This window comes from Heloderma suspectum, chromosome 6, assembly GCF_057233095.1.
Source record: "Heloderma suspectum isolate Gila_16-S chromosome 6, 16-S_ref, whole genome shotgun sequence".
In the NCBI taxonomy this organism is placed as follows: Eukaryota; Metazoa; Chordata; class Lepidosauria; order Squamata; family Helodermatidae; genus Heloderma; species Heloderma suspectum.
This window is the reverse complement of record NC_139463.1, coordinates 6884908-6901250: the sequence shown is the minus strand read 5'-3', so window position 1 is coordinate 6901250 and position 16343 is coordinate 6884908. Positions and strand designations below refer to the sequence as shown.

The 16343-nt window shown below is 47.5% G+C and overlaps 1 protein-coding gene across 3 annotated transcripts; it reads right to left on the bottom strand.

The window, feature by feature from the left end:
- Positions 1-5446: 5446 nt before the first annotated feature.
- LOC146340428 (complement receptor type 1-like) lies at positions 5447-15911 on the bottom strand. Of its 3 annotated transcripts, none has more exons than XM_084803558.1 (6): positions 15291-15911; positions 12051-12185; positions 10612-10779; positions 9669-9872; positions 7362-7428; positions 5447-6008 (listed from the first exon to the last, which is right to left on the bottom strand). In XM_084803558.1, exons 1-5 carry the CDS (start codon positions 15415-15417, stop codon positions 7385-7387), a joined length of 678 nt encoding a protein of 225 aa, XP_084659684.1. In that variant the 5' UTR covers positions 15418-15911; the 3' UTR covers positions 5447-6008; positions 7362-7384. The 3 variants fall into 3 exon arrangements, with proteins under 3 accessions (XP_084659684.1, XP_084659682.1, XP_084659681.1); XM_084803556.1 differs by having other exon boundaries at positions 5447-6011; positions 14860-15375; XM_084803555.1 differs by having other exon boundaries at positions 14860-15375.
- Between the last annotated feature and the right edge of the window lie 432 nt (positions 15912-16343).

Here is a 16343-nt window from a genome sequence, read left to right as displayed (position 1 = left end):
TCCAATATGCAGACGACACCACCCTAATGGCAGAAAGCGAAGAGGATCTAAAGAGCCTCTTGTTGAGGGTGAAAGAGGAGAGTGCAAAAGCTGGTTTGAAACTCAACATTAAAAAAATGAAGATCATGGCATCTGGCCCCATCACTTCCTGGCGTATAGAAGGGGAAGAAATGGAAGCTGTGACAGATTTTATTTTCTTGGGCTCCAAGATCACCGCAGACGGTGACTGTAGCCATGAAATTAAAAGACGCTTGCTCCTTGGGAGGAAAGCTATGGCGAACCTAGACAGCATAGTAAGAAGAAGACATCACCTTGCCGACAAAGGTCCGTATAGTCAAAGCTATCGTTTTCCCAGTAGCAACGTATGGCTGTGAGAGCTGGACTATAAGGAAGGCTGAGCGCCGAAGAATTGATGCTTTCGAACTGTGGTGCTGGAGAAGACTCTTACGAGTCCCCTGGACTGCAAGGAGGTCCAATCAGTCAATCCTAAAGGAAATCAACCCTGAGTGCTCATTGGAAGGACAGATACTGAAGCTGAAGCTCCAATATTTTGGCCACCTAATGCGAAGAGAAAACACTCTGGAAAACAACCTGATGCTGGGAAAGACTGAAGGCAAAAGGAGAAGGGGACGGCAGAGGATGGGATGGCTAGATAGCATCACTGATGCAATGAATATGAACTTGAGCACGCTCCGGGAGAGAGCGCAGGACAGGAAGGCCTGGCGTGCTATGGTCCATGGGGTCACGAAGAGTCGGCCACGACTGAACGACTGAACAACAACAATTGCAAATAATGAAACTTAGTATGTAACATATTTGTTCTGATCTGCTAAAAGCATACAAATGTTCTCAAGATCTGACATCTCAGGACAAGAAGAGGGATACAAATCTCTCTCTAGCTGCCCTATACAATGGGCAATACAACAAATAATGACAGATATCCTCCACCTCCCACTGCCCACAGATGCAGAGATGTTGGTCCCATAGGCCTTTAAGGGAGCTTCCTTCCAAAGTAGCAGTAGGTGTAGTTTGAGAGTGCAGCTTGGTAAAAGCCTTTCTCAATAAAGGAAATGTAAGGTCATGTAAATACTGCTGCAGAGTGTGATTTACTTTTATATGCCAGTACCACAAAGAAAACCTGGTGTTTGCTAGATTTTCCATATCCCCACTGCAGTCTCTGTTGAACACCTTATTCTTGATCAATTTCTTGATCCCTCCAAAATCAATCGTCCCTAATGTCTCAAATGTGAGGTCATAATCCTCAGACAAGGCTTCTCATCTCTTTTTCAAGCTTTTTGGGTCTAGCTGTTGCTGAAAGCATAGTTGTGGTAGCCTATAACCATATTGAGTCAGCCCATTGGTCCATCTAGTCCAGGGGTGGGGAACCTGAGGCCCATGGGCCAAATCTGGCCCACAAGCATTCCCCAGATGGCCGCACCCCCCTTTCCCCCGATCATTTGGTGGTTTCCCAGCTTTTGCTCAGTTTTGTTCCCATTCTAAAAAGTTGAAATCCCTCTCCAAGGCTTTGTTACTGGCAGGAAGAGATTTAAGCTGAAATATGCTGGTACTGTTGGTATTTTCAGCCCCAGCGCCTTTGGCCACACCCACCACTGGAATGCGGCCCCTGAGAGCTTCTCCAAAATTGAATCCAGGCCTCGGGCTGGAAGTGGCTCCCCACTCCTGACCTGGCCCAATATTGTCTCCCTTGACTGGCGGCTGTGCCTCTCCGGGGTCTCAGGTAGAGATGGGACTTTCCCATCAGCTGCAACCTGCTCCTTTTGACTGGAGATGCGTGGATCGAACCTGGGGCCACTGGGGAAGGCAAGGCTGCGCAATAGCCATGTACAGCAAGAGGGGGGTCTTCCCGCTGCACGGGATGGCAGGTCAGAGAGAAAGGCAGTTCAGTCAAGCAGCCAGAGAGAAATGTCGAGAATGTAATTTTAACACGGTAGACCTCCTTCACCGTCACAAGGCAATTTCCATCCCATTATCCATATAGCATAATACCTGTATTAGGCTCACTCAGAGTTCACAAGAAATGTACAAGCAGTGATCTCGGGAGTTTGAACACTTTTGGGGTGATCTTTGAAGTGGCCTAATAATAATATATGGATTTGGGAATTTCATGCCTTTGTTTTTTTTTCTGTTCCAGTGTGTGGCATGAATGTGCCCTCTTGTGGCCAGAATGGAGTTTTGCTCTGCCAGAGCAAACTGTAGGCTGGCCATTAGATATTTGCTATGATCCGTTTTTAAAGTCTGCTCCCAGATTTTCCCAATTTGCCTGGTAGGATTATGTCCAAGATTCCTTCACTCTGAGTAGTGTCATTTTGTTTCAGCAAGAAGCAACAGCAACCTGTTCTGATCTAGCCACTTGTAAGAATAGGAAAGAACCAGTCCTAACATTCCATTGCAACCCAGAGTGACCTAGAACCAGAATCCAGGGTTGGGTCATGCAGATCGCCAGAATGGGTGGTATAGAAATTCAATCAATCCATCAATCGATATCTTTCAGTCTAACCCACTGGACTGTTGTGAGGATAAAAGTGTGTTTATGAGTGTGTATGTTGGGGGGGGGGGCATTTTTAAGCTTCTTGGAGGAAAGGCAGGATATAAATCTAAAATAAATAATGCAGATGGACTCACAGTGAGTGGGATTACATTCCCCCACCCCAGTGGTATCCCTGAGTGCCCCCTTTCCTTTTTCTCGCCCACGCCACAGGTGTGAACAGGAGATACAAAAGCACTGAAATTTTGCTGCAAATGCGGCTCTGTGGATAGTGTCATTATATAGTTTAGTCACTAGGTGGCACTAGACTGTATCTGGGCAGAGTCAGGAATATTTCCTTTTGCTGTTTAGGAGAGAGAACAACGCTCTTGTCTAGGTGTGTCCATTCCGTTAAGCCTCCCAAGACAGCCACTTGTTCTCTAGCACCCGATGGGCTGTCTAGCCCTTAAGTATGGGATCTGGCAGGCAAGGGGGTGCAGTGCATCTCTTTGTGTATGCAGTCCTTGCAATATATAAGCCCTCCCCACTTAAGCATTGCTAAGAAAAAGAGGAAATGCATTCCCCAAAAAGATGGCATAGGTTTGTATATGTTCATTAATATGCATAGCTGCAGATTTAGAAATAATTTCTATAATTTAAATAGAAATACAAAATATTTCACCATAGCGGGGAAGACTGTGACCAGGTCAGCTGTGTGCTTGCTCTGTCTGCTATCCAGGTGCTGACATTGGTTAATGGGCAACTTCAAGGCCATTATTTCTCCCTCTTATAATCCTTTCTCTATACGCCAGACTCGGGCAGCTCTTCAAGCGGAGCAGCCTTCTCCAACCTGGGACCCTCCAGACGTGTCAGACTTAGGGATGTATGGATTTTGTTAAATCCGTTCTGTGTTTCACAGATTGCCAGATGTCTTTCCTTCCTTTGTCTGCTCATCGGTGGAATTGGATTTTAGGGATGTACTGGAGCTCCATTCCGTTTGCACTAATATGCATTTGCACAAGTGAGCATCTGTACCCCCCTGCCCCTCCCAAAGTAAAAACTGGTCTGCAAGTGTGTGGACTCCATGCAGCTTGGAAACACTACAGAATCCACACATCATATTCATAAAAATCTGGACTCATTTGAATCCGTTGTGGATTTCTGCAACACCCCTACTTGCACTACAACTCTCATAATCCTCAGCCAGCTATGCTGGCTGGGTGATTATGGGAGTTGTAGTCCAACACATGTGGAGGGCCCCAGGTTGGGGAAGGCTGAAATAGAGGTTGCTTTTAAATAGAGGACTGTCCTCTGCAAAGTAGGGCACATGGCTGCCCTACTCCCTCTCCCCCCTACCCCCCAATCTGCCTGTCCTAATGGCAGCCAATTACTAGTCAAGTCATCACATTCGGAATGTGTTTGATATGCACCAGGCAGCTCTACTGTCGCTCACGACAGAAGCTCTGCAAACTGAGGCTTGCTGCGGAAGGTTCCCCCATGGGGGTCTGTGCTAGAAGGTGACCCCCGGAATGTTACCGAAATGTGTTTTTGCAGAATTATCACTCCAGCATCTCCAGTCTCTCTCCCTTCCCATCTCCTCTTTCTCTCTCTCTCTTGGTGATTCCCCCCACTCTCTCTGTTCTTGCTTCCTCTTCCTATTCAAAAGCCAGCTCAGAACTCTCATGTGAACATAGGAAGCCACCTGGCTTCCGCGGAGTCAGGTTGTTGGTTCACTCCAGGAATCTTCCAGAAACATCCCTCGTTAGGAGCCGGACAGATGCAGTCCCATGTTGACCTTTGCCTCGGGATGCAAAATGTTGCCGGCTGGCCATGGAGATGTGGAAGAACCACTGTAAAAGCAGAAGGCACCTCCATTCACCCCCCACCCTGTTCACGTTCAAGTCATGGAAGCTTAAACCATAAAGTTTAAGTCATGGAAGCGTGGCATGCTCCCCACCCCACCCCAGTCAAGATTCTATCCTCTCCAGCAACCAGGACAGAAGCGTAACTAAGAAGAATTCACAGGGCACATCAAGGGCAGTGGTTCCTTCTAATTATATATATACACATACACACACATACACATATCATCTTCTTCCCTTGCCCCCCCATACACCTAGTGTTCGAAAACCGTTACACACATTTATCTGCATTTTCCTTACAACAGCCCCGCAGTATAGGCCAATAGCATTATTCCCTCACCTTGCAGATAGTAGCAGGCAGAGAGACAGCTTTGCCTAGGATCACGCTGCAAAGCGAGTCATACGGTGCTTTTCACAGCTCTCTCCTGCCCTCTGGTTAAGAGGCAGGGAGGCCTCTTTAGGCAGGGAAGCAGCTGGAGGGTGGGGAGACAGCCCAGAGAGGCGCAGCACCAGCGCCTGTGCCGTTGTCCACGCTCAGCCGAGGCCACGCGCGTGCCGTGGGCTACTTTTACCCGCGAGGAAGGGCGGGCGGGGGGGAGAAACGACGCTCTTGGTCGCACTGCTGCAGCGAGACTATTTGCCTGCGGATCCAGCCTGTTTTCCTTCATCCTCCCAGTTAACCTTGGGAGGCAGGTGCGCGGCTCTCCTCCCCGGATCGCGCTGTCTCTCTCCCATCACCAGCCAGATTGCAGATGGTTGGAAGTGGCGTGGGGAGAGGCCGCATGCAACGCAAAGAGGAAGATTTCAACACTGCAGCTGTGTGTGTGTGCTTGGAGGGGGGACACTACAATCATCTCCTCTGCGCCCCTCAGTGCTGTGCTCCTACTTTAAGATGCCAACTGCCAACAAAGCATCCTATCGGGTGTTCACAAAGACAAGGCTCGCTCCTGCTTGCAAAGGGGGTGTCCACCACCACAGACAGCTCCCGAAGGTCAGGGAAGGAGGAATGTTTCTAAGCGACAGTGTCTGCCTAGCTCAGCTCACTCCGGTCCTTCCCGAAACCTGGGGCCTTCCAGAGTGTCGGTGTAGCCACTGGAAACAGTAGAGCTAAATCTTGTCCCCAGTTATTACAGGTTGGCATTTAGACTCCACCCCTTTCGCTTGTGCTTACTTTAGTTTTCCTATTTAGTTCAGTTGGACTGCAACTCCAGTCATTCCCTGCCAGCATAGTCATGTTAGCTGGGAATGATGGGAGTTGCAGTCCAGCACCTCTGGAAGGCCCCAGGTTTGATCTACTCCCACTGGCAATATTGCTGCAAGCACTCGGGCTGAGGTTTTCTTTCCACCCAACTACTGGAGATCCCTGAACTGGCGAGGACAGAGCCTGAACCTGGGATCTTATGCACACCTACACCGCGGGTGTCCCGGACTGAGTGACGGATCTCAACAGCTAGGAACTCCCGTCATGTAGGGACCTCCCGATCTGTAAACCCAAGGGAGTCCCCCGTGTACAGCGAGAGCCAAGACACACGCGTTCTTCATCACACAGGTTTTATTCATGCACAATTTGAAACTATCCAGTCACCAGCACCCCAGAAGAAGAGACACATCCAGTTTCATCTGCAGGTGAGAGTCCAGAGGAAGCCAGGCTTGCTTAGGACCTGCTGAAGTCAATAGGATGTAAGTGGGGCTGTCATCATATCAAAGGAGTCTTAGGGGAAGCAGCCTGGTGCTCTTTAGTTTTTCGGACTACAAGTCCCAGAATCCCTGACCATTGGCCATCCTGGCTGGAGCTTATGGGAGTTGTAGTCCAAAACATAGGGAAGGCACCAGGTCACATATCCTGCCTTAGACGATCAAATGAATTTTAAGGGACCCAATTTGCAGACATTTGCGTATAACAGAATCAATCGTTTTGGAGAATGCATGTATACATTGCAGCAGGTAGCACCTTAGAAGAGGTGCTCCACACAAGAGAGAAATGCCTTTTCAAAGTAGGTGCCTCCCACTTCTATGAAAAATAATTCTGATTTTTAAAAAATGTGTTACCTATTAATCAGGGATGCCTTTTTAGTAGATTTAGGGTGCAATTGTATGCATGTTTAGACAGAACTAAAGGCCTACAATTCCCAGAATTCTCTAGCCAGCCATGGATGCAGGCCATTTTTCTGTCTAAATTTGCATAGGATTGCACCCTTAAAAGGGCTTAAACTGATTGCACCAGTTAACTACTTAAATCAGGCCCTCCAGATATTGTTTTATTTCTTTATTTATTAGATTTATTAGCTGCCCATCTGGCTGGCCACTCTAGGCAGCATACAATACTAATAACATGAAATACAATGAATTTATATAATCAACCGAACAAAACAACATAACAAAACAACACTGCTCTAAAAAACCCTAACCCACCCCAAATGCCCGCCTGAACAGCCAGGTTTTTAAAGCCCGGTGGAAGCTCATCAAAGGGGCATGGCGGAGGTCACTAGAGAGGGAACGCCACAGAGAGGGGGCCACCACAGAAAAGGCTCTCTCCCTAGTCCTCACCAGCCTATCTGTCCTGGCTTATGGGACAGACAGAAGGCCTACCGAGGCTGATCTCATTGAGCAGCATCCCTGGTGTTGTTGGAGGTGCTCCTTAAGATAGACTGGGCCGGAATCATATAGAGTTTTAAAGATCAATGGCAACACCTTGAATTGGGCCTGAAAAGCAACTGGTAACCAGTGCAACTTCTTCAGCACTGGAGTGATGTGATCTCGCCGGCGGCTGCCTTTAATCAGGCGAGCCGCCGCGTTCTGCACCAGCTGCAACTTCCAAGCCATCTTCAAGGGTAACCCCACATAGAGTGCATTACAGTAGTCTAGGCTGTTGAACTCCAACTTCCATCAGCCCCAGCCACATGGCCAGTGGCCAGGGATGATGGGAGTTGTAGTCCAACATCAGGAGGGCCACATATTCCCCACCCCTGGCTTAGAGGTTCCAGCCATAGGGTGCAAATGTGCCTAAAACTTACTCAGAAGTTAGGTGTTGCCACCCTCAGACCAGCCGCTCCTTTGGTGTTGGCTTTGATCCCAAGGAAGCTGCAAAAGAGAACATGTTGGGTTTAGCATCCAGGTTCCCACCAGTACTGCAACTGCTAGGACCTCCGTGGCAAACACCAGGCCCCATCTACACAACAAACATATATTGGCTTTGTACCACTTTAAACCAAAGGATAAGGTGGCCACCTACTCATCTCCCAAAAAAGAGGACAAAAGGGGACATCAATTTGCATAGCATTTGCATATGCTAATTGACATGTATAGATGCACATTTGGAAAGAATTACTATAACTTAAATAGAAATACAATATAATTTCTATTATACAATATACAATATAACTCCACTATAATGGGGGAGACCGTGACCGGGCGACCTGTGCGCCTGCCTGTTCAGTCTGCTCCTTGGGCGCTGGGTCTGGATGGCCAACTTCAAGGTCCTGCCCGTGCTGCCTCTCGTTCCTTGACTTTAAACCAGACTTGACCACCCTCCACTTAGACGATGCACTGGGACAGAGGACTGCCTCTGGCAGCCCTACAAATAAAGGACTGTCCTCTGTAAAACTGGACACATGGCCACCTTACAAAGGATTGGCTTAAAACCAGTATACATTTCTATGCTGGGAATTGTAATTTGCTGCTGGGAACACTCTTAAGAGAGACCCCTGTTCTCCTCCTCCTCCCAAAACTACAATTCCCAGGGGTTCCCTGGAAAGAGCACATGGCTGTCAAGAACGTAAGAGCAGGTCTGATCGAAGCAAGAGGTTCAGCTTTCCCCAACCTGGTCCCCTCCAGAAGTACTGGACTTCAACTCCCACAATCCCCAATCACGGCAATGGCTGTGCTGGATGGGGATGATGGGACTTGCAATCCACCACTCCTGGGGAAGGCTGACCTGAACCAGCATCCTATTCCTCACACTGGACTGCCTCTGGGAGGCCTACCACCAGGGCACAGAGGCAGTGGTCCCTTCCTTAGCCACTGGTTTCCAGTGGTATACTGCCCCTGAAGATGGAGGTTCCAAAAAGCCCTCCCTGTTTGGAGGACACAATCATATGCATGTCTAGATAGAAAAAAGCCCTACAGCCCACTGCTGGTGCAGACAACGCTGAACAAGATGAACCAAGGGCTTGACTCAGTATCAGCTAGCTTTCTGTGTCACTATAAAGCTGGCACTGCTGTTTTCCTTTACTGTAAGGCAAGGGGTGGAAAACTTGTGGCCCTCCAGATGTTGCTGGACTTCAACTCCCAGCGTCCCTGACCACTGACCCTGCTGGCTGAGTCCAATAACGTCTGAAGGGCCACAGAGCTGGGCAGGGCTGGCCCCAGACCTTTTGCTGCCTGCGATGGACAAGATGGAGTCCCCCCAATCCAAACCATGTACAGAAGCAGACCCAAGCGGCAGATGGATCTTATTTAAACAGTGGTGGCGGGGAAGGACACCGCACCTGAGGGCAGCGGGCTAGCTCAAAGGGCACAGGGCAAGCTGTGTGTGGGGCACACAATGATTTGTCCTCCAACACCTGGTCGCCATTCCCTACCCCCAAGCGCCCGCCGCCTGAGGCAGCCATTCCACTCTGTCTTACGGTAGAGCCGGCCCTAGGGTTGGGGGAAAAGCTGCCAATACTCTGTGGGAAACACCCTGGGCCTATGCTCAGATGCATTTTTAAATATTCCTGGGCTCTTTCTGGCACAAATGAAGTTCTGAGCTGGATGCGGGCGTTGTTCTCTGTAGTTTGGGTTGAGCTTTCATTTGTGAAGCTAACTGAAGTTGCTCTATATAGGCAAGGTTAAAGAAGGGTGGAGCTACCAAACCATACCCCACAATACTTGCAGGACATTCCCCCACCCCGCTTATACCATGTCCCAAAGTAATCTGTGGATGAGACCATCCAACTGCATTGTAATAGGATACCACGGGGATGATCTCTATGCCATAACTGCACCGTGAAATCAGCACTGGGCCTGAAATTCAGCACTGAACACTCAATCCCAGCTTTAATTTTGAAAAGAAAAAAAAGGTAGGAACCAAGCAAGTTTCTAGTCCTTATTGATTAGAATAAAAATAGGCTACAATGCCTGTGAGCAGATCGTTTCGAAATACTGAAGCGGGGACAAGGGCAGAGTTGGGCTTCCAGAGGTTAGGGGTTGGGGCGTCACTGACTTTCCACATGAGTAGAAGGGGGAGAATGAAAGTTATGCAAATAATATGCAAGCTTGTTCAATTTGTGTAATGCCTGCAGGTCAGAAAATGCCACTCTTCTAGCTGCAGGTGTACTTACAGCAGGGGATGTAGCAGTCGCACTCACAAAAGGCGCAGCGGGAGAACCAGCATGTCCAGCCGGATTGCTTGGTGATGCAGGAGGAGATCTTGATGCAGCCGTGGTTGGGAAAGGCTCCCAGGTGCACCTTCTCGGAACAGGTGGAGGAGCAGCTTCCGTCCGGGTCCCGCTCGTCGATTTCAATCCGTCCCCGAAGGCAGATCCCTTCACAGAAAGAAAAGCCAGATGCAACCGACGGAAGGATTTACAGGGACTCCGAGAAAAACCAAAAGGAGTCTAGAAGGGCAAGTAACACAACGAAGCCTCTTATTTGGGGCACACCGGTGTTTCCAGTGGAGGCAAGACTTGAGAGTTACAAAGAATGCTTCGTTCTGAGCCAGATTTATGCAGCTAGCAACATTGTCGTCGTCGTCATATTTATATCCTGCCTTTTTCCCAATGCTGAGACTCAAGGAGGCTTTACAACATTAAAATTTATACAATTAAAGATCTGACATCTGTTTCTATGTAGATTGCAGGACAGAGCCTTGATGCCCACACGCAGAGGGAAGAGGTGAATTTGGAACAGACATAAGGCTGCTGCTTTTTCTCCCTGAGCAGGACTCTTGTGCCAACAGCTGCATGACAGGCAGAAATTCAACAAATGCAGCTTTCACAGTCACTGCCTCTCGATGCCTGGAAAGGCTGTGCCTGATGGCTTTCTACCTGTCACCCAGATGTTATGGATGTACAGGCCCCACCAAGACGTAGGAGCCACAGCTATGAAGCTCACCTGGGTATCTGGGGCCCACCACTGTATCTTAGCCACAGCCTCCCTCGCAGGGTGGTTAGGCGCATAAAATGGGGGTGGGCTTGAGAACAGCGTGCAGCTGCCACTCCCAGCTGTGCAGCTGCTTCTGGGCTGAAGCCTTGCTGTTAATCACTGTTGCAAGCCATTACTTACGGAGGCAAGTGGGCTTGGGTGTCCAGCGGCCACTGGACTGGCAGGCACGAGCTGGATCCCCCACCAGCAGGAAGCCGGGCTGGCAGCTGTAGCGCACCACCGAGCCCACCCACCAGTCGTTGCCGTAGACCACAGAATTGAACTCCACTTCTGGTGGCCCACAGTTGACTGAGAAAAGAAACAGTGAAAGTCATTCTTCTTGCAGCTTTTCGAGTGTGGAGATGGGAGTGCATTTGGGGACAGGCGCCCTCACTGAAAGTTCTTGAACTTGGAGAATTCCGTCAGCCAGATTACCCTATTTTAATGCTTGCTCCTAAAAAGCCTTTGTCCCAGAATGGCGGGCCTCCATTCCAGGTTAGCGTTCTAGTTCCCTGCAAGGTTCATTGTTCCCCTCCTGCGGTGAGTCTACTTTCTCACAGTCATTGTCACTAGCTGCTTTTGCTCCCCCTCCTCTTCCGCCTCATTGTTACCACTTGCTGACTTGACAGGCAGAGAGCCCATGAGCACTATGCGCTTCACACAGCGCAGAGTTAAACTATGGAACTCGCTACCACAGGATGTAGTGATGGCCACCAATTTGGATGGCTTTAAAAGGGGGTTGGGCAAATTCCTGGAGGAGAAGGCTATCCATGGCTACTCGTCCTGATGGCCATGTGCTATCTCCAGTACTGGAGGCAGTGAGCCTATGTACACCAGTTGCTCGGGAACATGGGAGGGAGGGTGCTGTTGCACTCATGCCCTGCTTGTGGGTTCCTGGTCGACAGCTGGTTGGCCACTGCGTGAACAGAATGCTGGACTAGATGGACCCTTGGTCTGATCCAGCAGGGCTCTTATGTTCGTATGAGCAAGGAGGCCATGGCATCCCCTGTTCCTCCTTCTCAGCACCACCGTTGTCCAGGCCAGAGCAAGAGGCAGGTTGCAACGGCATAGAGAAGGAGCAACTCCAGGGGAATCTTGTAAGTGGGCCCCTGCTGGGTTGTAGGCCCTCAGCAGGTGCCCAACCATGCTGACCCTAGACGCCAGCCCTGATTAGGGAGGCAACAGCCTACACCTATTGTGTGTCCTCTGTATACAGAAGTACACAGTCTCTGGATATGTAGGGTCCGTATAACTCTTATGGTGAACTGCCATTCATAGACCACTCCTACTCCATCAGTTTGAGTAATCCTTTAAAAAAGATTAATCCTTCAGTAATCCATCTTGTCCCATTCCAACCCCCCCCACACACACACACCAGTTACTACTATATGATTAGCTAAGTGCTTTACAATCTCTAATTCATTTTACCCTCATTAACAACATCGGATGTCACTATCATCCAGATTTTATTGGGGCAGGAAAAAGATGCCAGCTGTGGCAAGAGGTGGAATTTGAACCCAGGTTTCCCAAATTTAAGGGCAACTCACAATCCATCATACTGGCTGTTAAGCAGCTCATACCTCTGCAAAATGATTTGTATCCCAACCAGCAGCAACTTCCGTTTCCACACTGGCTTCTCTTCAATTCTTTGTGTTTCCCTTTACAGCCTCCCAAGCAGACAGGGGCTGTGCCAGACCAGTAGGTGTCCAAATTTGCTAGAAGAAGCAAAATTTAAAAGGTAATAACAATGTAATATTTTTCTCCTTAAAAAAACAATCCAATATAAACAGTTGTTTGAACTATTTCTGGAATCTAGAGCTTATTCTGTTTGCCATATTGGTACTGTTAGATAGGATACTCCAGCATTTGGCAAGCTCCTACAATTAGTACACAGAAAATAAATAGGTCAGGTACTGTACTTATGAAAAAAGAGTTGGTGTAGGTGTCATTATGTATTCATTTAAAATATTTGTAAGTCATGTTTCTCTGTTAGAGTCTGTGAAATCAACAGCATTTTTATAAGGCATTAAACAAAATTTTGTTGTTGTTCAGTCGTTCAGTCGTGTCCGACTCTTCATGACCCCATGGACCATAGCACGCCAGGCCTTCCTGTCCTCTGCTCTCTCCCGGAGTGTGCTCAAGTCCATATTCATTGCATCGGTGATGCTATCTAGCCATCTCATCCTCTGCCATCACCTTCTCCTTTTGCCTCCAATCTTTCCCAGCATCAGGGTCTTTTCCAGGGAGTTTTCTCTTCACATTAGGTGGCCAAAATATTGGAGCTTCAGCTTCAGTATCTGTCCTTCCAATGAGCACTCAGGGTTGATTTCCTTTAGGATGGACTGATTGGACCTCCTTGCAGTCCAGGGGACTCGTAAGAGTCTTCTCCAGCACCACAGTTCGAAAGCATCAATTCTTCTTGCCGAACCTTTGTCGGCAAGGTGATGTCTCTGCTTCTTACTATGCTGTCTAGGTTGGCCATAGCTTTCCTCCCAAGGAGCAAGCGTCTTTCATGGCTACAGTCACCGTCTGCGGTGATCTTGGAGCCCAAGAAAATAAAATCTGTCACTGCTGCCATTTCTTCCCCTTCTATATGCCAGGAAGTGATGGGGCCAGATGCCATGATCTTCATTTTTTTAATGTTGAGTTTCAAACCAGCTTTTGCACTCTCCTCTTTCACCCTCAACAAAGAACAATATTGTTCTTTACAGCATCGGACTTTCTTTTCACCACCAGACACATCCACAGCTGAGTGTCCTTTCGGCTTTAGCCCAGCCGCTTCACTCTTTCTGGCACTACTTGGAAATTCCCTCCGCTCTTCCCCAGTAGTATATTGGACACCTTCCGACCTGAGGGGCTCATCTTCCGGCGTCATCTCTTTTAGCCTTGTGATATGTTCCATGGGGTTTTCTTGGCCAGAATACTGGAGTGGTTTGCCATTTCCTTCTCCAGTGGACCACATTTTGTTAGAACTCTCCACCATGACCTGTCCGTCTTGGGTGGCTCTGCATGGCATAGCTTATGGCTTTACTGAGTTAAGCAAGCCCCTTCGCCACAACAAGGCAGTGATCCATGAAAACAAAAGAATACCATACCATAAAAAAGTCTATTATAAAACAGAAGCAACTAAAAGGCAAAAAAATCCCAGTTAAAAAACAGCAGTCATATAAACTAATAAAATTAATTAAAAATTGTGAAAATCCATAGAGTGTTACACATTAATAAAATCAGCAAACCACAGCAAGAGGTGTGGGGAGGGGAATTTGAGAAGGGATGGCCCAGGCATTTTTCCAAAATTATTTTTAGGCTGCCTTTCAGGATTGAACGTAATAGTATGAGTGAAAAGTCCACTGTTCAAAGAGATGTGGATTTACCGGATAGCACTACAAAGCTATTCTCAGCACATACACACACCCTCCCCCGCCTCCCGCCCCATGTAATGATACCACCACTGCCCCTTCTTACAGGATTGTTGAAAACAAGTCTAAAGCCAAATAACTTTGCATTTGTAGAAGAGGATCAGCTAAAAGCTATCTGGTCATTTTTATTTCCGCTCTACAGAGTGGATAAGAAAAAGGGAATGATGCTTCCTTGCAAAATGTAATTATATTTAAGGTTGGATATTGCTTTTAGCTCAGTAGATACTCCATAAGTATTTCCCATACTTTTGTTATGTCAACTCAAAAGTGAAGGTGAGTTGAGTTTCCATTTAAGTGCAATTTGAGTTTAATAATATTAAGAATAACAAAGAACAAATACAGTGGCTGAAACAGATATATAACTGAAACAAATTGGTTGAAACATTTATATCTAAAACAGATTTGGTAAGGGTGAATAGTCTTAAGTATTTTTTGGTCTATTTCAAGCTTGCTTACAAAAACTTGAATTGCTATTTTTGAATATTCTCTTCAATTTACTTTCCCTCCCACCCCATCAAATTTTCCAAATCATGAATGCTGTCAGATATAAGTTTGGGAATAGGGATAGCAAGGGATAATTTGGGAATTCTGAACACTGTTGGATTGTATTCTATTTTTTTAGCTATCTGTATTGTATTCTTTTAGAGGTTTGTAATCTGCTCAGAGAACATCTTTCATTAGATGGATCAAAAACATAATTAATAAAAAATAAACTGTTGCCTTAAAATTTAACAAAGAGGCCTTTTTAAAAAATTCCAAAAATTTATTTAGCACTCAACATTAGGAAAATCTAAAAATCTAAAAATGTTTCAGGTAGCATTTTTAAAAATCCACCAAATTTCAAATTTGTGAACTACTTAATGTTATTTCTGGAACCAGAAATAACATCACAATATGCAGAAACTGTTTTTAGCATCGAAATGTTCAAAGCATTTCAGTTATTATCTTAGTAGGTCAGCATTTTGTTTACATTGTTTTAAGTTTACTGCAATATGGTAGAGGGAACATTTCTGTCTCTCTCTCTCTGTGTGTAAGTACATCTTTTTCTTGAAATACAACTTAAAAAAAAAAAAAAAGTAGGTCAGTATTTTTATCCCCATCTTGCAGACATGCAACTGAGGCTGTTCCAAGGTCAGGTGATGTGCTGCTGGCCAAGCTGAGATTTAAACCAGGGCCATTCATTTAACTATTACACTACAACCTGGGAATTGCATTTGCACAACTGACTTGTAAAGATATACCAGCCTCCCCATCTCACTGCCACCCCGCAACCTGGGAATTGGTGCCTCTTAACCCCAAGCATTACTCTAGCATGGATGCCCCTGGATGCTGCTTTCAGTTCTTAGGAAAAGGGTGCTTTATTCTTACCTTCCAACCTTGGAAGTCTGCGAGTCAACTTACCTTCCAATTCCACACCTGAGAGGAACTCAAGCACAGAGAGGATAAAGAAGGCGGCTCTCAGGACCATAGTACACATAGTGGGGCTGCCCCTCCTCCCCCCGGTGCTTCTGTGGAGCTCCTCAGTCATTTCAACTCTTCCCCTTCAAAGGACATGGAATCTGGGAAAGGAACTCCGTCACCTTCTCCTGTGGGCTTAGCCAGGTTGAACAGGTTGCCCAAGGGCCTTGAAGTGGCCCAGGTCCATTCTTGGCACAGAGAAAATGGTCTTTGCTTCTCCTTGCCCAGATACTGTGCAGAGCAGGGCGAGAAATACATGGGTGAGGTTAGGAAGCTTCCATTAATCCTTCTACTAACCTCCCCCCTCCTGTCCACTCTACAGATAATCCCACAGCAGGAAGCGATTACTGACACACTCTCCCTCCTCTCTTCCACTTCCAAAAACCTAGGGATGGCGGAGAATTTCTCCCTGAATCTTCGGGGGGCCGAGCACCAACGCATTCGGCCCCCCGAAATCGGTGGTGAAATTCTCCGCCCCCCGCCCCCCCCGGACGGGACTTACCTTTGGCGAATGTCCCTCCCGGCGGCGGGTCCCAGCGGCGGTTCGGCGCGGGCGGCGGCTGGTCTCCCGACCGGCTGCCACCGCCGCCATTGCAAAAAACAAAAACTAAAGTAAAAAAAAACACAAAAACCCGTGATAGGCTACGTAACGATTTACGTAGCCTATCACGGCTAGATTTCCAGTCAGCCGTGATAGGCTACGTAAATCGTTACGTAGCCTATCACGGGTGATAGGCTACGTAAATCGTGACTTTGGGGGGGGAAAAAAAAAAAGCACGTACTTGCGTTCCTTATTTTGGCACATCTAGTCTACGTAAAGATTTACGTAGACTATGGAGAAAATAAGGGCACGCTATTTGCGTTGCCCTTATTTTCGCCGTAGTCTATGTAAATCTTTACGTAGACTAGACGTGCCAAAATAAGGAACGCAAATGGCGGCGCCCATGGGCCGCCGCCATTTGCATACGCGCGTTTTTTTTCCCCCCCGAAGTCACC